This window comes from Rhea pennata, chromosome 2 (assembly GCF_028389875.1).
Source record: "Rhea pennata isolate bPtePen1 chromosome 2, bPtePen1.pri, whole genome shotgun sequence".
NCBI classification, from domain to species: domain Eukaryota; kingdom Metazoa; phylum Chordata; class Aves; order Rheiformes; family Rheidae; genus Rhea; species Rhea pennata.
The window spans coordinates 129,115,138-129,136,211 of record NC_084664.1 but is presented as its reverse complement, the minus strand read 5'-3'; the positions used below and the strand labels follow the sequence as shown (position 1 = coordinate 129,136,211).

Below are 21,074 nucleotides of genomic sequence, written 5' to 3'. Positions count from 1 at the left end.
AACGTTAAGCTGAATAGCCCCACTTCTTCCCCTGTATAGCTTTTTGCCCCCACATACTGGAAAGGCATTGGGCTTTTTTAGTTCCACTGAAATCCATTATCAAGCATCAAGGTCAGCACACATGCCATGCATGTAGGTGGAAAGTTTTTGACGCTAGATACCAAAGTGTATGAAGATTCACTTGAATATTCAGTAGAGGTTTTCCTTTTTTGTTTTGCTTTCCCCTTTTCTTTTTTCTTTTCTTTTTTTTTTTTTTTTTTTTTTTTTTTTTTTTTTTTTTTTTTAATATTGGAGCCTTGCAGATTGTAAGTCAAAAGTTCTCAGAAAGCAAGTTCATAGTAACTTCTGAAATGTATGATTCTTGGAGCCTTTAGAGACTTATAGATGATAAAAGGTGTGTCCAGCCTGCTATGAAACAGTGGCACACAGAGTGCCACCCAGCCTTGTGCTTGATTTAGCTAAAGAGCATACATTTTACAAAGGGATCTATCCTTGATCTAAAGTCTTTAAGGTGGTTGTGTATCCACCATGCTGCTTGGTAAATTTAGAGTTAAAAATTATACTTTAGTTCCAGTTTGAAATTTTATGACTTAAACTTCCAGCCTCTAGACATTGTTACGAATTCTCTGGTTCTGCCTCCTGTGGGCATTTAGTATCTTCTGTCCACATCCTAACTATTCAGCGGGCTGGCAGTCTGGAAAATGCTGATGTTCTAAGGGTTACTGGATTACAATTGTTCTTTGCAAACAGAATTCACATCTGCTCTGACAACTTATTTCAGCCTGATACAACTTGAAAAGGTCAAGATTAATCCCAGAAAAATCAGAGTTCTATTGGAAAGGCCAAATCAACTTTAATTGTAACACATGGCTATTTGTATTGGCATTTAGCTGCAGTGGTTTATTCTTCTTTCCATTGGCATTATTTGTTTCTGAACCAGTTACTAAAGCCTATAATGAAGGCCAAGCTTTTTAAAGCAACATTAAAAAGAGAAAAAGGAAAAGCAGCCAGCACTTTTCCCTTTACAGGTTTCCATTGACCTAGGATATTTAGTGTTTATGCTTTAATGTTTATCTGCAGTATGGGAAAAAAATAATCAAAGAAAATGTTGGCTCATTTTATGAAGATTGATGGTCTCTACTGTCCTTTCACACCTCATCCTACTATGTTGGCTTTACCCATTGCAGCCCGCAGTGCGCATGCAGTGCCCGAGGGGATGAAATCTGTCTCTTGAAAAACTTTGATCACGGGCAGTAACAGTTTTTAAAACCCTTTGCATTGTAACAGTTGCAAAATGTGGTTTTCTGTGTGCGAGGTGAGGAACAGCAGTACCGACTCTCCACAAGCGGGACAGGTTCGTGTCACACCTCTCTAACCACCCGACCGGCTTCCCTTCCGGTGGCTGCTATCAGCTCAGAGCCATCAAGCCATAAACTGATGTTGTAGCTTTCCTGAAGCCCTGAAAAGCGAGAGGACGGGAGAGACTCATTTGGCAATGCTTTGCTCCTGCTGTTTGGCCTGGAGAAAGATACTCCAAGTGGTAAGATTGTTGAGGAACAGCTGGCAAGCACCCGGGTGTGAGCCTGATTTTCAGACATGACAGGCACTTACAGGAATGTTGCCAGATACAGCTGTTTAAAAGCCTTAATAAACAGCAAGTCAATACTAATCTTTGCCAAATTAATCTTTTCCTTGACAGCCCATCAGAGCAATTATGCTCAGACTCGCTGTAAACACACAATTGTCAGAGGGTAAGGATCTTATCTGCAGTATACTGTAGATTTCTGCACGTGGCTGTTTTCAAAATAGGACGGTCTCCTTTTCTCTCCCCCCCCCCCCCCCGTCCTTCTTTTTCTCCCCTATTTTATTTTCGAGCCAATTACATGGTTGCCAGCTTGGTGTTAGCCTGAATGAAATTTCTTTATAAAGTGTCTATCGCAGCAAGCCCTTAATAGAATGTGAAATGATGACAGTCACAGGAGCCATGCAGATGCACGTTTGCTAGCAGGTTTCTCTAATTAGGCAGTAACTGTGACAGACTCCGAAATGCTACAAGTCCTTGTTCTCACTTGTCCTCTTGTCGGCAGAATATGGACTGCGTTTGAGCTATGATTTAATGTGCTGCTGGGTAATAATAAAATACATGACTTTGCAAAGGAAACCAAATGCTGTAGGTGAGACCTGACATGAGGCACTCGTGTTCTCCGAGGTGCTGAGCACCTCCTGCAGCACTGCCAGCACCATCAGCTCATATTTTAATACACACCAGATAATGTTTCATTTAAATGCAAAAAGACTGGAAGACACCAAATAAATAATTAACAGGATAATGGCTCCATCTCCATCTATCCGTATCTAAACCTATATATCAATGGGAGTTCTGGGAGGTAACTCATGTATGGGTTACATACAGCTCTTTATTTCTCACATAATAAGGAATAAAAATGTTAGCTATTCCATTTCCCCCAAGCACCTGCAGACATCTCCACAGATTTGCCATGTTTACAGGATTGGGTGAGAACAGACAGACACGCCAGTCAGATGGGTCTGGGAGATGGTAGTTCGGTTTGAGAGACGGAGTCTCAGAAGGTTGAGGAGGGTGATAAGACCATGTTTTATGTTGCAGTAATGAGCTCTTTTATTGTAGGGCTTCCTGTTTACAGAGGAGCCTCACTGGGAATATTTGGCAGAGTATGCCACAGGAATCAGGAAGCAATATTTGGTGAGAGAGCGAGCAGTGGGCATGAATACATTAAGTTTCATTGTGCATGGCTGAGGCCCTCCACAAACACGCTAATTACATCCTGGCTGTGAGAGAATGTGGGAGAAAAAAAATCTAGAGCAGGTCCCTTTCAAGGTCTCTGGGTAGGAGGTAGAAGCCAGACTGGATTTCTGTTCGAACCTCTCTGAGTTTGGTAGGAGAGAGACTGGCACTCCAGTCACCAGAATGGGGCACTCCGATCTCCAGAGATAAATCCCAACTGTCCCAAATTTCCAAAACCTCTGCTACCTGGCTTTGCAAGCACACAGGATTTAAATCTTCTGGAGTGCCTGGGTTGCTAACCTTGTGCTTCACATACCACTTTTTTATTTAAAAATCATCAGAAAATATAAATTATTTTGCTAGAGTAGAAGACTATTTCCCTTGGTTTCTTTTACTTTGACAGATGTCTTTATCATGTTTATTTACTACATGTGTTCCTGTGTGTTCTCATTACCAGTTTCATGACAGATGGTGACTTGCAACCAGTAGCTCGAGTATACGTGTTACTGTGGCGCCTAAGCCAGAGTGCTTCAGCAAAGGATGGGGCATCTCTTTACGAACTTCAGTGGCGGTTCACCTGCTTACGAAAGGATTTCAACCTTCTGGGCTCTAGCTATCGACTCCTGTGTCCGTCAACATGCAGTTGCAAACAAGTAGCAGATTGCCCTTGGCAGGCAACTATTGCTTTTTTTCCATGGTCAGACATGAAGAGCGCACACTTAGGCATCAAAGTTGCATCTTTCCTCTGGAACTAAGTGGCTTCAGCACAACCAAGGCCAGGTTTGCTGCTTCCAATTGCTCTGCTCCTCCTGAGCAGAGCCCAGGCACAAAGCCCCACTGAAACCACTGGAACTGGTAAGGTGCTTTACGCTAAACACACTGGAAGCTTAAGCTTAACAGACACCAACTAGCAAGAGGTTCATACAGAATAAGTATTTTATTCATGATGTATTTTTTTTATTTACATTAAAGTTTTCTTGTATTTTGAACTCTGCTTGGATACCCAAATTAACAACTTTATGTGACTGCACACCTGCTCTAAAAGAAATGGAAATAACACAGTTCTTTTCCATAAAAGAAAAAAGAAATCTGCCTGTAAAAATCAAAGCTTATTTTTCTCATCCCCAGTAATTATCTTCTCACTTTTGAATTAATATGGGTGGAAAATGTAGTTTGCTATAATATAATAAATAGAAGACATTGGGTAATTAGTAGTGCTGGTATATTTCTAAAATTCTAAACAGACAAACAATAAACTGTGAATTTAATCACGAGTTCTCATACAGTTTCAAGACAGAAAAATTAGAGCTCTCAGCTACAGTCATTTGAGTAATCACATCTGATCTGCATTATTTATTAGTTATTACATGCCAAGTGATTCTGATTGTACATTGCCTAAAATCATTCCAGAACAAGCACACCTTTGTTTTTGTTTTATTTTTTAAAAAATTGATGGCATTGCATAATGTGTATTTAATCAGAGTTGATTTTTTAATTTCACATAGAAAATACAAATCAGTGGTACTCTTCATTAATTGGCCAGGCATCCACAATGAAATCCTTCAGATATCTATTTTCAGAGCTATTCCTGATCTAAAACATTGTTTTTTTGTTGTTTTTGTTTTTTTTTTTTTTTTGGGGGGGGGGATATCTTATCCCTTTGCCTATAGCTGTTTTACTTACCTTTCATTTTAGGAGGTACTTGTGATACACTCCCTAAATCTCTATATGCCCTTTTGCATGTAGAATAAAATGGCTGAAGCATATTTGGTAATATTTCTGTTGGTAATATATTTATTCCACTTGACTAATCAACAAAAATTGATAAATTTTCAAGAAATAGCATTATGTTGTTTTATTTAGTTAGTTTTGTTGCTTTGAGTCTTAGTTTTGGGCAACTTCTTGCTACAATGCTTGAAAAGGGAATTACTTAAAATATTTTTTTCTTAGTAACCAAAGAAATATAGAAATAAGTATTGGTACCTTCATTTCCTGCCAAAAAAGCAGGTTTGGTGTCATATATGTCACTGTAAAAACTAAATAAAGTATTCACATCAGTTGTGAACAATTTGTGCCAGCAAAAGTTAAAGCATCAAAGAAACCTCTTTAAAATGCTAACAAATTTACTTACAAACACCTATATTTATTATTTCATAAATAGGCGCAACAGGTTCCATAAAAAAAGATTAAATACAGACACAGTATGAAGAAACAATAATACATAGCCATATGTAAAGGTTATAATTTAGCCATCTCCAATCTGTTTCTGCATCTAATAAAATATCAGGTAAGCATTTGGCAGTTTTATACATAAAAGGAATTAAATGACATTTACTAACCATTACACATAAAGTGATTTTTTTCTTAAAAAAAGAAGCATTTTTAGGCAGTACAAAATAAATGTGTTTGCTCTTTATCAGCGCTAGTTTTTTCCTAGTTTTTCTCTTTATTTAATGAGACAAAGCCAATATTTTTAATTAATATCTTTTGGGAATATTTTTCTTTTTTCTCCAAATACTTTGAAAATATAGAACTATTAGTCAGCTGTTTAAAAATGAAGTAAAAATATGAATGTTTGCCAATTTAACCCTTATTGTGAAATCAATAAACTGGAATGAGCCAGTTTCAATTACAATTAGCTACAAAAACATTCACATTTTATACTCTAGGAGAGTGTAACATAGATGCTATTTACAAACTTGCTATGACTGCTACATCAAGCCATTTAAAAAGTCTTTAGTAGTTTCATATAAACACCCATTATGAAAAACCAATGGAAAATCCAGGACTTTTATCCGAGACATCTACAGTTGCTAAGGCAGTTACTATCGCAGCACTTCACAGCAAAAACCAACATAAGATCTGAAAATGGTCCAAGTTTCCTTCAGGAAAGAAGAAAAGCAATGTCCGTTAAAGGATCTCAGGGTGGGGGGGCGGGGAAAGGAGAAAGAAAGAGAAAAAAATGGGGGGAGGGAGGAGAAAAAGAAAGAAGCAAGATTATTTTTTTCCAGAGTGGGTGACCCACAAGCTCAAATAGTCCTAAGTGCTTAGCAACTTGTATTTTCTAATAAAATGCAGAACTGCCTTGACTGCATAAAGCAATCCATGATGAAAAGACTTCCCTGCATTCCTCAGTGGAAAGGAGAGTGTTTCAGATTTTCAGGTAAGGTAGAGTGCTTTGTCCCTCTGCATGCCCCTATTCAAAGAGAAGAGAACAAATGTTACTTCTAAATTTGTCAAATTTTTAGTCCTATTCTTCCAAAAATCCCCACAACCCTTCCTAGTGTCATTGATGCTAGGCATATGACTGAAGTATGGCTGAATTACCATGGTGATAATAAGAAAAATAATAAGAAAACCCTTACCTCCAGAGTGGCATGCAGAGGCCAGATCTGTCTCTGCACTAAAGAGGACTGGGACATGGGTTAAAGCACTGGTCTGGGACCACTTGTGCTACTGGGTTGTTAGTACTGACTGTCCCTCCCCCCAAAACTGCCCAGATGCAGCTAAGGTTTAGCACAGGTTTAGAGACCAGTCCCCCAAAGCACCCTTTGCCTATACAATGTGGCTGGCCACTTTTCTTATATGGTGGGAGAGCTTGGCAGAGTCATGAGTCAACATGCCATGCCAGCTAGCCTAGGTCCCTGGCCTATTTTATTAACTAGTATAGACATAGCCAAAATGTTCCTCACTGGCAGGGTTAGGCAAGCTCACACAGGGAACACAGGACAGTTCTGGTAGATCCCAAGCTGATGTTTCCTGCCTTTGCAGGAAGCCTTTCACCAATGCACTGGGTCTAGTACAGCTCTACATTCAGTTCTTGCTTCGGTTCATGTTCTACTGACAGATACCTGTCCAGTTCAGAGCAAAAAGGGATCATTTACCAGTTTATAATCCCGCACAGCCTGGGCAAATCAGAAAAAAAATAAAATTCAAAGTAGGAAAAGCATCACTGATGAGGCTTGGTTCATAGTGAAGAGATTTTCTCAGGGAGAAGCTTTACTCTTCATCTCCTGCTTCCTTGCTGAAACTCAGGCCAGTTCTGTTCTTCCGCAGCTTTACAGCTTACTTGGTTTGGAGTTAGGGAGTAGCACAGAGCAAACTACATTGCACTGGCAATTATGTTAGTGCTAAAGCAAAGATGCTAAATTCATGCACACACATTCACAGAGGCAAACGTCTACACAGGAGAGGTATAAATAGTTTACTAAGAGAAATCTTATGCTGATGGAAAATTATGCTCAGTGGGCACTTAGAAGACATTGCTGGCAATGACCATACATTGCTTTTCACTAGAAGAGACTAATAATCAAAGCTGTTGCGGGCTATAGCCCTTTTGACAGAGGACAGTCTATTAAGAGCTCAACTTAAGTGGATATAAAAGTCTGTAGGCTGCATAGGTTCCTGCAAGAGATGGCAGTACAAATGAAGGCAGTATGGTGGTAGAATGGAGAAGCAGAACTTCTTGCTGAACACACGGGCAAGTAATGGGGCAACAGGGACAGACATAGGGAAAAGCGATGCTGCTTTGCAGACTAGCTGAGGTCTGCCTCAGGGTCGGCAGGTTTTAGTCAAGATGTTATTCTGAACTGGTAATCAGAAAAAGATTTTTGTTCAGTCCTAGTTCAACAAAGACTTTAAAATAATAATGCAAGTGAAATTCTGAGTTTGAGTAAATATAATGGGTGAAACTGGTCTTTAGGTTTTAGGTTTGGTTGCCTGGGTTGGATGTCAGTCCTTGGTTATCAGGAGAGTTTTTTATCTGCCTTTGCCTTGGGGATTCTTTACAAGGTCAAGGAGAGGTCAGGTTGAAGGATGTGTACCTAGGGCATAATATTTATCATCTAAAATTCAACAAAGATATCATTTAGATAGTTAAAGGTTTCCAGACAGTTACTGGAACAGCAACATAGCTCCACAAAAACCATGTTGCATGGGAGTTGAAGGTTTGAAGGGGCTACTAAGGGCACAGAGCTCCTGTATGTACAGTGTTTTGCCTGGTAACATTCTCCTGAGTTTCATGTTATTCCCTTCCATGCATCTGGTACCCATTGCATTACCCTGGCATCCAAGAGACTGATTTAGGTTTTCAGGGCCAAACCCAGATATTTTCACCAGAAGCAAACTCTACTCAGTGATAGACAATTTGGAGGAAAAAGTTCCTGTTATTTGTTTCTTAAGCCAAAGGCAGATATTACGACTTCTTTCCTACACCTTTTCCCTAAGAGTTCAGTTTTTCTTTTCTAACAAATGGAAGATCTCAAGTCCAAAATGCTTCTGTTGTGATAAAGTGGCAATGTTTTCTAAAGCAGTATGTATTGAAATCTTGTCTTCCTACAATAATGAAACTGTTGAATAAATACAATGCCCTCACAGATTCACTTCTAAATTACTACAGGGAAACAGGCAACAAAGCCGTTTCCAAATTCTCTCTCCGATGCTTGTGTCATGCAGGTTGCTCAACACAAGGTGGCATTCACTGGCTGCTTACCCATTACTGCAGTAGTCATTATTCCAGTCCACAGTCTGTGCTGGAGGATTTCTGCACCCTGAACGAACATACTCCATTGCTTGGGTAACAACTTGTGCAGCTGTAGATGTTGGATTGATGATACTCTGATAATCAGGCTGAAGAGTAAATCCCTAGAAGACAAAGCATATACATTACAACGCACGGTAAACCAAGCAACAGGTTGGGTGTAATATTAAAAAAAGGTATGTACAACAAACGTTGGAATCTTTCTCTTCCAGGTAAACTCCCAGTTCTCAAACTAAACCAGGAAAAATCGTGTAGGTGCTTTCTAGGTTTTAAAATCTTTGTTTGGTTTCAAAAATAAACCACCAACAAGCTGTTAGCTATTACAGTCTGAGGATGGAACTAAAAGGGAAAGAACAGAAATGATTCAAAACCAAGAGAACAACTCAGTCAACACCGGAGCAAAAAGGTCTGCTTTCTCCTTACAGCTTTCTTTTAGATTAAACGTAAAGATACACACTACTCATTAATTCCCAGAATATGCAACAGAATCATTTTGAAGGATGTAGGCAGCAGGTGGCTGACTGTTTTATTAGACTACACCTATTCACACATTGTTCTCAAAACCCTTTTTCTTCATTCAGTCACAAAGGGACCATCTGCTGCTTCTTTTATTTGTACTTCTCTCTCAACTAAACAGAAATTCAACCAAAGCTTTTTAACAGTTGTTGGACTAATGCAGTGAAAGTAGCACCAAATAACTTGCTTTTTAAAACCAGGAAGATGAGGAAAAAAAGTGGAAGATACAAAGACACATTTAACCTGCTCCCCGAAATATCCATCATGCAAAACGTCATAACAAATTTTTAGCTCTTTTGATATATTAGGATGTTTAAATGCTGTGTTTTGAAACCAGGAGAATGATCAGAATTTCAAGGATAATTTGAACTGCCTTAGTGCCTCAGGCTAGCTGTGTCTAAGTGTACACCATGTTTCTGTAAAATTAGAGCACTACACTGGGTAAAAGTATTTGAATGCTGTAGGAAAGCAATTGGTGCCTGCTGAAAAAAAAAAAAAAAAAAAAAAAAGAAGAACAAACTCTTTCCTGGGACATGGACATACAATTTCCACTCAAGTTAACAGGAGTGTAACTGCTAAATCATAAACTAAATTTGATCCACAATACCTAGTTTGAAAATCCACCCTTTCTGGCCACAGACCACGTATAGAATAGATGGGATTACAGTTCGTAACTTTTAGTTTGAAATTCAAGTGGTTTATGGGTGATTTCTTCATAGACACAGTCTTCATTAAGACAGGAGACTTGGGCAGAGCTATTTGCAGCTGCAGGTTTAAGAGCTCTGCCATTACACGAGTATTCCCAGTTTCCGCCTGGCTCCTCCCTCCCAAAGAAAGAGCATCCTTCAAATATAAACTGCCACTTCCTTCCTCAAATCCCCCTTTCTTGCTGCATTACAGTCAAGCTTTTCTCTTGCAGCCTCTCCAGTGCTCTGCCCTAGCGTGCCTCTCTCGTATGCTGTCGCCTTGCGCGACTGACTACAGTTTTTAGCCTCGGTCATAAATGAATGCACATCTTTCACTACTTCCTTCCATATTCTCTTCCACGGGCAGAATATCCTGAGCTGCACTTCAGTATGTTAAACACTTTTTAAAGCTTCACTTTGCCCGATGATTCCAAGAAACAGATCATTAGTAAGTAAGGTCAGGAATTGAATTCAGCATCTAATTGCTATGTAACTTATAAACTGCCCTGCTAATAAGATAAAATTAAATGCACATATCATGATTGTGCTTCGTAGGCCACCTTTTCATTAGGCTCTAAGCCTGCCCATCAGGCTGCAGGTACAACCCCCACCCTGCAAAGGGGGCTGCCACTGAGCAGACTTCCCAAGGATTTTAATGGGAGTTTCGTGTGAACAGAAGGCAGAAAAATTGGTTTTGTGTATCACTATCATCATCTGTATACAAAACATCACCCACATGGACTTGTCTAATTTATTTGTAAGAGGAAACTAACTACAGAAACGTGTTCTGCCCTCAGGCACTTGGGTTTACCCTGGGCAGACCAAGCCCCTGAGTGCTCTCTCAATCAGATAAACAGCAAAACTACCGTCCGAGGCTGCAGCTCCAGCGCTGCTGTACAGAAGTACACAGGTGAGCAAGACACAGCCATGCAAATACCCCTTTTTAGCAGGTCAGGGGCTGTGTCTCTACCCTGCCTGCGGGCAGCACCCCTCGCCCAGCCCCGCACCATCCCGGCTGAGGGCTGCCCTAACACCAACAATAAAAGCAATAACGTGGGTGTTGGAAAGCCTGCTTTTTTAAGCCCAAGTACTTTACGAAATCTGAACTCAACACGAAGGACAAATAACATACGATCATGCTTAAAATGTAAACAATAATTACTTCAGCTTTTTCACCAGCAGAAAAAGCCCTGGAAATACAGATTTGTACAACACAGGGAGACAGCCTTGTGCCAAGCTCGTAGTAAATATTTGTGTATTATTTATGTAAGTCCTTAACAAGCAATGATGAAATAAAAAGTGCTGCAAGAAAATGAGTGCTTCAAGGTCTAATTAAACAATGCTGAATGTTTTTGCATTGTAATGCTCAAGAGAAAATCACCAACTGTTTTGCGACATGCCTAGAATTTTAAATTTCATTTTCTTGTTCCGGATTGAAATAAAAATAGGGAACTTGATAAAGATTAATTTGATGTCAGGAGGGACATTTGCTCTTTAATTAGATTTCTGTAGCCCTAGCAGTTTCGTTGTGCCACTGTAGCAAGTCCTAAAAAGCCTGCAGCAGAACTAAACAGTGATCCTCATCTCCACACTTTGCTGGGAACTAATTTCATTTCCTGCCTGTCTGGAGAGGTATTTTCAACAGGCATCAATGTTTTTGTCTTCACAACTGATTTATTCATCAATCTCAATGTGATATTTTAAACCTTTAAATTACATCCAAATCCTAAAGCATCTGTTTATTACACAAGGAAATTGAAAATCTGTCTATGTGATATCATACAAAGATTTTTCCTTAAGGTTATAAAGGAAGTTGACAGATATTAATGATTTTTTTTTTCTCTTGACCTCATTCGAAGACAAAGCTTAACAAAAAAGAGGAAGAAATCTGGACAAACGCAGCAGGTCCATGAGTTTACTGTATATAATATATACCAGAAAAAATGAGGCTATTATTTTTGGCAGGCTATGCAATCATTTTGCTGTGTACATTTATTTTCTAAAGAAAAAGAAACACCTAGAAGTAGACTGAAATGAGTTATTATATATATATATAAAAATAAAATGCAACATGCATTAATCTTCTACTTCTTTCTTATGCATAAACTTGCAGCCATGGTTACCAGACATTAAGAATCTACTTTTACTTGCTCTGCTGTGAACCAAAGTGGGACAGAGTTTGTAGCGGGACTCCCCATCCCACATGGCTTGGGGATTTGGGGATCCATCCCACAAGGATTTTAAGTAGAGAAGGAGATGCTGCCAGCAGAGGTACTTTAAAAGGTTCCTTAGAAATGATTGAGAATATTTGGGAGAGAGCGAATCCTTGGTTTTATCACTCTGCGTGCAAAACAGCATGGTAAAATGGGCCAGAGTACGGCGTAAACCCAGCAAGAAGCAGAAACTGCCGTGTGAGTAGCAAAAGAAATGAATGACTTTTCAAAGGAACAGTTGCAACTTCAAATGCTGTTTTAGCCTGAATTTCAGAGGAATTGGGCTGATTTGAATGACAAAGGATGAGATTCAGATCACCTGATTCCAGCTAAGTAAAAATTAAACATCTTCTGAAACCTAGTTGTCTAATCTCACATATAATCAGGGGAAAGGAACAGACTGGAGAGAAGGGAGTCTGTATCAGTTAAAAGACGATACATTGATAAGATGCTCATGTGAGCATTTAATAAAAGAAAAATCACACTCCTCTAATCTACTAGGATTCTTTCAGTATGTCAAAAGTGGATGAAAGAAAGACCGTTACAAAATGGCTTTAGACTTTTACAAAGAAAAACTTTAATGCAGCTCCTGCTAAGAATATTTCAGAAAACTATAGTACGATATTGTACAATTCGAAATATAGTCAAAAGCAAGATCTAATTTAAACCTAAGGCTAAGAATAGGACTAAACAGGCATTTTTCATCGTGTAAGAGATTAACAGAGGAGCATCTCATATGTCTACAATAGGGACAATGTTATCTAATTTGCTCATTAAGTGTTTTGGAAGAAAAAGGAATAGAGGAAAAAAGAGGTCTAGTTTCCAGAAGCTATAAAAATTATTAAATAACTCAAATTAGGAAAGATTGTAAAAGGAACTTTTAAAAGATTTACTAATGCTAGGCATATGAACAAAACACATACAGACAAAATGTAGTTTGTCCTGTGCATTTTAGAACAGTTTGGACGCATTGCACCCACTGCATGCTCCACAGCATTAATTGATTTTAAATTAACTGATAATGTGCAGTCATTGAGGATTTTTGGCTCCTAAACTTCTGATCTTCTTGATTTTCAGTAGTTTTCATGGAATCCTTCAGGACACTGTCCTTCTCCAGCTGGCACTTTCTCTGAGCTTGGCAGCAGCAGATGAGCAGGCAAGTGCTGATGGAAGCATGGCAGTACGTGCTGTTCTCCGCGGAGCTGTTGGGGATCAGAGTATTGTCCTTACAGTCGTGTGGGCAGGCGCTGCTTCCATGAACTCCTTGCCTAGGTCAGCAGCTTCTTCTCAGCCCTTCCTCAAAGTTAGTTGGATGATGAGAAGATGAGTTTATGTATTTTACGCACTGTCATTTTGGAGGGCTGTGGTCCTGCCTGCCAGGACTAAGGTCCGGGTCTCTGCATAGTTTTTCTCAGAGCTGGCAGTCCTTCAGACCTACTGCCAGTCAGTCTTTGACAAGAAACCATCCCCCTCCTCCTGGAGAAAACAAGTGGCCAAATCTCCCAGTAGCTGTTGTGTTAAAGCAGGGAATCTGCTGGGATTCCCAGGGCACTGAATGTCGCACTAGCAACTCACAAACTATTCCAAAGCTGGATATTGGGGGGGAAAACGAAAGAATAAAGAAAAAAAAAAAGCAGAAGAGAAAGATCAGAACCTACCATCGGTGGGAGCTGTCACTGCTACTTCTTACATGTCTACAGCACAACTCTCAGTCTGTAATGGTGGCGTCTAGTCAAGGGAGTCTGGGAATGCCTGAGGTAGAAGATTGTTATAAGGCTATTGACACACCTACTCTTCTGTTATTGCAGTGTGATATGAAAAAAATTACCTCCTTCTATAGCTTCTTCTACACTAAAGTGTGTTAGTCTGAGCAGTGGTGAGGCATTTGAAAAAAAAGTCTTTCCTGTGCAGGTCATGAAGCAGGGAGGAGGATGCCAATTAGATTTTTTTCTTCCTGCTTCCACAAACTGGAAGCCTGCTGGAGTCTCTGGAAAAGGCTTAGAGTGGCCACACTGTTAACTGTAGGAAATCAAACAGCTGATGGAAGAGGAGCTGAAAAAAAGCTGAATCAGATGCCAACCGTTGCTTTGGCTCTAGCAGCACACATATTCTCCCATTCTTCTTTGTTGCCTTTCTATGTAGTAGAGAGGTGTACTCCCTTAGCCAAGCAGGCAGGTTTGGGAGGGGTGGTCCTCCCTCCTCCTTGCCAGAGGCTGGACATACAAGGTAGTTCTACACCTCCTCATTGCCCGCACTACTGGTAACGTTCTGTGCTGCTGTTATTGCACTGTGGCTTGTTTGGAGGGCTTGTTGGTCTCTTCCATCGTGTTTCTTTCCTTTTTAACATGTTCTGTGTTTGCTCAGTTTGAAGCGAGTGGAGAGCATTGTCTTGATATTTGAGTCAGTAGGAGGCCTTTATTTTCACGTTTCTCAAGACGTTTCTCAACTTCTTGCTATGTATCTACTAGTGGCCAACCTAACCTTTAATGCTACTAATAAATGCTACTGAGTAATCCTAGGGATAGTGGGTTTTAATATTTCTTGGGTAAGACTGGAAAGAGTCATACCTAAGAGACTAGATAGGATACCACTGTTCAGCAGTGGCATGGAAGATTGTTAGTAGTACCCTTGTTGCTCCAAAATTCAACACAGCTTTTGCTTTGTCTTTGCCAACATCATTCTTTTAAAGGGACTGGATTCTATATTTAAACTAAATGTACAAACTGTATAAAATGTTGTATATTAAACAAACATAAAAGCATATGGAATAAACATCACAAAATCTATAAAGGTAAAATGAAATCACATAGGACATTCAGAGCTCAAAGTTGTAATACTTTCAAACAAAAATTAAGTGAAAAAAATATAAAATGGCTGGCAGATGTTTCATGATGCTTAAAAGAGAAATGCTGTTAAGATTGACAGCATAGCATTTCAACAAGTAATAAGTACCTGTCACCTTGAGCGAAGATCAGAAACATCTCTGCAGTCTTACCATGGTATCCATTATAAACATTGCCCTCTTGGACTAAGCAATGTGAGTCAGTAAAAGTATTTAAGCTAACCTTTCATGAGTTTAATAATGAAGAGCAGAACAGTATTTTTTATTTTACCATACTTGTATTTAGTAAAGCAAAAGCTGTAGTATGGCACAGGTATACATTTTGACTTCTAGATATCTTTTTTTCTACAACCTAATGCCCTATGTTTTTTCTCAAGCTAGAAATGACTCAACTACATACAACAGATCTCACAGATGAATGAAAATTCTTCCAAACCATTGACATGGACACCATACACTACAAGTGTACAGCTTAATAAAATAAAAGCATCAGAAGACTCATATTATCCTGCCTTATATATCCTACCTTATACAATGGTTCGGAGCAACTCCTAAAGTACTGTTTGTTCATACAATGATGATAATGTGTGTTGTATGTATACCTAATCAGATGGATAAGCAGTATCTAATATTCTCATTACACCTTTTGCTTACCATTATTGTACTATCTATTGAATAATCAAAACCACCTTTTCAAATCTGTTCAGTAAGCTGTGCCTACCAGCAGTTCTGAAAAAAGAAACAAATGGTTTGATCTTCTCTTGCTCTGCACTGGTCAAGTGACTCTAAGTTTGGCATAAAATAGTTGATTCTAATTTGGGGAAAACTGAATCACTTTGTAAGACCAGACTCACTGGAATATAACAATATGATCTCAACAGGCTGCTGTCGCAGCTGTCATTCTTCATACTTTGTCACTAACCAGACAATGGTATTGGGTCTCCGTCCACTGTTTTGCCTTTCATTGCTCTGCGTTTGCAGTTTTAATTGAGACTGGGCTTTCTGTCAGGCTTAGGATCTCTAGCCAGCCCTTCCTAGATCTAAGACTTCTTGCTGAGCTACTTCCAGCTACCGAAGTCTGGTGCTAACTCCTGAGTTTCTCTGAGGCTTGCATTTGGGCTTTGCCAGGAAACTCTCCGGATTTCTAAGTAATAGGAAAACCTTCAGAAATACATGACAGGGAAAGACTCCACATTTGTGTGTGTGGTCATAAGTCTACTGAGCTTTACTCTCAGCATGAAAAGTATGTTGGACTAGGCAAAAATTGTAAACCATTTACAAATCTTCCTTCCTGCCTGATTACTCAAAATTTTTCTTGGGACTAAGATCAAGGTCTCTGAGGCAATTCAGATTATCCTGGGTTTCTCTTAGTTTATGTCCTGAACAGAATTTATCTGTTCAGATTGCTTTCACCTTTGTTTTTTTGTCTTATTTTGGAAAATGCCACTCTCTGATAAATCAGTTCTCCTAGCCATGAGCAGTGTTTTGTATTCAGGAGTTCCCCTCTCTTAGACCATTCTTGAGATTAAATGCTTCTTGTTTGTAAGGCAAATGCTATATGCCTTGTTAGAAAACACGAATTTATGGAGAGATATTCAAAATGTATAGCAGGTTCATAACTGTGAATTGTCAAGCAGAACTGACAAGTTGTATGCATACAAATTCCTGAGATTCTTGCAACTCCATAGAAGAAATTTTCACTGTAACACCTCTTTGCAAAGCAAGATTTTATTATTGCTAGTCAAATCTCAGCCAATACAAAGGGGAATCTGCTCTCATGAAATCAGCAGGGTTAATCTGCTCCATCCCTCCACAGGACTAGGACCAAAACTCCAAGTAATACGACTGGCCTGCATTCATTCAGATTCTCAAACAAATGTATCAAGAATTGACTACGGGAAACACAGATTGAAAAGAACCTCACCCTACTGGGATACGGGGGATAAACCACTTATTTCCAGGAATACAGCCTGCCTACCTACCAGAATGAGGGCAAGAATGTAGCATAAATTAACATGCTTGTGCTCATTTAATCTAACATGCACAATAGAGTCTGCTATGCTTCGCATTCCCTGTGTCCGCTACGTATGACAGTCAGCACAAGTACACATGGCACATGCTACAGTCGCATCTTTTTCTAGACACGCCTGCATTTTGTTTATAAAATAGACATTCTCAACGCCTTAAAATTTCAGTTATACTTCTGGGTACTTTCTGCCTTGTAGATAGATCCAAGGAGTAACAGACACTTCTATTTAAAGCCTGACTCCTGAATATGTGGGGGAGAGAGTGTTCACAAGAATATGATTAATGTTGGTAGCACAAACAGTTGCGCTGAAGGTCCTCATCATTTAGGTAAACTTCTTCATTTGTTCTCATCTTTGAAAGGCTAAGCTCTTGGACTATACTACTGCAGTTTTGGAACCCTGTAAAATTAAAGCTAATCCATGGTCCTAAATCACTCTAACTCTCAACTTCTGGATGATTTCCACTTCCTCCCACCCCCTCAAAGAAACTGTTCCCCAACAACTGAAAAACACAACTTACTTGCTGCATTGTAGGTGAATGTAGAGCAGACTGGACCTGCATCGGTAGCTGGTTTCCAATGGACTGCTGCATTGTAATTGGCTGGTGTTGCTGTATGTTGAGATGCTGGTGCAGAGGAGGGCTGATCTGGAGCGGTGGTGGTGGGGACACGGCCATGTTTGCTATAGAAACAGTCACTGGCATTTGGTTGTTGGGCTTAGGTGCTATGTTCCTGGGGATATTGGCATGCATGGCAGTGATATGAGGATTCATTCCTGGTTGTTGGTGGTAGTGGGAACTGAGGTACAGCGCAGAGTGAGCCTGGGCAGGCCCATGAAACACTGACTGCTTTGAATTCATCATCTGAGGTTGCTGGGAGGCCTTGACATCAACAGGTTCACTATAGCTCTGTTGAGGGAAAAAAACCCAAAAAACAAAAAAAAAAAACAGACAATACTTAGAAGCTACAAAATGTTGTTGTTTCCCCCCAAAGTCCTCCTTACTGCAGAGATGGACCTTTGCACCATTTTCTCGCTTCAATAGTCTGCAGAATGGTTTGATGCAAAGTGTAGCTGCAAACATCAATGTTCTGTAATGGTAATTTGGGATACTGGAGAATTTCATTTTCTTATGGGTTTCACTATGGGAGAATATATATATATCTGGACCATCAAAATATCCTTTCCATGAAGCTTGGTTATTACAGTAGAAAAAAAGTTAATTCTTATTACCTTACATATTTTTCTTCAGCATCATAAAAAAAAGAGGTTAGCCCCTCTGCTTCCTGGCCTAACTTGACATTTTGCTTTTTCAAAACTTGGAACTCGCATTGCTGACCTAATAACCTACACAACAGAGAAAACCAAGCCTGTCACATTTATTCCCACAAGCAGTCATTACTACTATCCTCAAATTTGATGGCCTAGTTGAAAACAGATTCAAGAGGGTGGGATCTAGCAAAAGCCTGCAGTGATCTTTGACATGTCATTTTCCTGCTCCATGCACCATTTTCCCATCTACAGAACAGGCATAAGAATTTCAGTGTCCTTTATTACACATGTTGACAGCTGCTAATAGTGTTATATTACAGCTAGCTAATGGTGACAAGGCCAAACCTCATGCACACTTGTTCTACTGCACTGAATAAATATGCTAAGTGCTGTGCCGATGCCTTTATTTTGAAGTATTCTTTGTTGGGACACCATCCACACCTGTATCTACCATGTTTCACGAGCTGTGCATGCAGAAAAATAAGAGTATTCTCAATTACTTCACTTTTATCAAAACTTCTGTTCTGAATCTAGCGAAAACGTTTTGTTCAAAACTGACAGAACCAGATGGTCTGCATAAACGTTAGACTTCATCAAACACAAACCATCTCACTAAAGCTTGACGAATACTGCATGGAATAATAGAAAATACATATATTTTTCAAAAATGTTATAATCTAGTCTAAGCTCTTAAGCTTTTAGTAATAAAATATTTCCAATAATGAACGGGATAATATATTTATTTCTAATGTTTATAGTTGTTTACATTTGATTTACAGTCAGTTTGTTGTTTTCCGTACTCTCCTTTCCTTAGATCTTCTAACTGAGTCACTAGCTACACGTGCTCAAAGAAGTGCTGAAAAGATTTAATATTTAACTCTCTTGTGCTTATGGGTGGGGACCTGAATCATAATTCAGCAGTTAAGGCACACTGGGATTAATAGCCAGTGAAAGGTGAAACATGCTGGAAAAAAATGGCAGAAATGTCCCTCTGGAGAGAGAAGTCACTTTGTCCAAACAAGGGCTGGAAGATGCATATATGCCCTTATTCTGTGACCTCCATGTCATGTTTGCTCAGTTTACAAGTCAAAGTAAGTTTCGCGTTCCTCTCCGCGCTGCGGGGTCAGCGCAGCCGAAGGAGGTCTATTTGTATTCCTTCTGAAGGACGTACCTTCACCAACAATCAGCCGGCGTGCACATTACTGAAATTGGTTCATTACATGCGATGCTAAAGACGAAAAAGATAACTTCATTTTCGCTAAGTAAAACTGCAGTTCTAATAGCAAGAAAATTTATTTTCTCCAGTAAACTAAGGAAAATTAAATGAATATGGTAAAAGGAAAGCAAATGTCTGTCTCTGCATCTGCCTCGCTCTGCCTGCGTGTGGGTGTGCACGTGGGCCATATGTATTATATCCATGCTTGCAGGACTGAGATACAGAGATAAAGAAACACAGATAGCAAAAGATAAGACCTGAAAGCATGTACAAAATTCTACCAGCTATTTTGGCATTTTTTTCAACTACTGAGCATTAGTTCATGTGGACATAAGAAATGCTTTTCCTCTCTGTTCCCAGTAATATTTGCCCAATAAGTGTGAGAACAAAGACTGGTGGGTTTGCAGAAATTTTGGAGATTCAGAAGGTTTGCTAATTAGAGGCATGGCCAGGACCCTCCTCTTCAGCCTGCCAGGCTCTTTGCACATTACAGGAGCTGTATTCTGTGTTCTTTTTGGAGAACCGTGAAGATTTGTTGTGTGCATCATCCCTTTATGGGAACACTTTGCCTTCCATGACGTACCCAGTAGAGCAATGACAATTTCTGCTGAAGTTTCTGAGGTCAGAGAGGTTAAACAATTCCTCCCAGTGAGCAGGTATCAAACAGCCTTTGTGGCACTCTTCATGACATAGTGATATATATTTGTATTTCACTTGTGACTGGAAAGATGTTGCCAAACACCTCTTTAACAAAGATATAATGAATTAGCTTAATCACTGGGGAAACTGTGGCTCTCAGTTCACACATAAGTGGTGAACGCGTGGCCCATACTGATAACATTACAGAGATATCAGATACTCAGTGTCATGTAATAATTGAAATACAAAATTATGTTAGGAGGAATTGCATAGTCTTAGGCCCAGAGATGAATAACACTTGCTTTACCCTGAGAAGTGTGTTTGCAAAGGGATTGGAAAGGAACAGCTCCAGCTGTCTGAAGCTATCAGTCATCTTTCCATATATTTCACTATATTCTGATATAATACAACACTTCAATTTCAGACAAGTATTTTGCTGTTACTTAGGATGCTTTAAATCATATGTGATCTGAAGCCAAATTGTCCAATATCAGTGTGAAACACATCAATATTATCAGTTACTGGGAATCTTGATAAATGAACCTATTAAATGCTATCCTCCAACATACTGCACTTTCAGCTTTTTCTAAGGCTGGGTCATAAACCTTTGCTTTTGTAAGTATTGTTGAAGCTAATGGAATAGGTGATGTCACATATTTTGGCTTTGTTATACTGCTTTGCTGTCAAATATACCAAGAGGTGCATATGGCACATCGGCCACACTCTGTTATTGCAGGCACGCTTACTGCTTTCACAGATTTGAATGGGCATTGCACCTGTCCAATATAGCATCAGTCTTTTAGATAAGGACAGCACTTTTATTAGAAGTAAAACTGGGAATTAAGAAAGAAGAAATCTCATTAGTAATAGGGGCTCCAAATGCACATATATATACTGTAACATTGCTGGTTGAAATTCAGTAATTTTCACTTGTCCTATCTGAGGGAAAGAGTATGGAAATCATTTCAAAAAGCACTCTTTAATTAATTAATCTGCCCACAAACAAGACAGAGAATTTTCACTTCCAATTTCTGCCCCAGAGTTACAAGATACATTTATTTGCAGCTATACACAGTGGAAACCAAAGTTACTAATCAATATGCAAAAGCCATCAAACATTAAACCCTTATCTTCTACATATGCAATGAGAAAATTTATCACAACTCTATTAGAATTATGATTTTGTAGACCCACCACTAGAGGGTGATAGAATATTGTCTTTAATTAATGGTAGGAAGAGGTACGTATACCTTAGCCAATATACTACTGAAAACAAGCTTTTCTCAATACTTCCTCATGCTTTCTGAGTGGCTTATGCTTGTTCTTGAGTTTAGCTCAAAGCCTTACTCCAAATCTTAAGGCT

At 39.3% G+C, this 21,074-nt stretch overlaps 1 protein-coding gene across 1 annotated transcript in view; it reads right to left on the bottom strand.

The window, feature by feature from the left end:
- Positions 1-5,675: 5,675 nt before the first annotated feature.
- TOX (thymocyte selection associated high mobility group box) overlaps positions 5,676-21,074 on the bottom strand; it is a 218,228-nt gene continuing 202,829 nt past the window's right edge. Inside the window, exons 7-9 of the mRNA XM_062568213.1 lie at positions 17,108-17,494; positions 8,256-8,407; positions 5,676-5,960 (exon numbers count right to left, since the gene is read on the bottom strand). Coding sequence (XP_062424197.1) covers positions 5,924-5,960; positions 8,256-8,407; positions 17,108-17,494 — 576 coding nt within the window. The 3' untranslated portion in view covers positions 5,676-5,923. The remainder of the gene's footprint in view (positions 5,961-8,255; positions 8,408-17,107; positions 17,495-21,074) is intronic.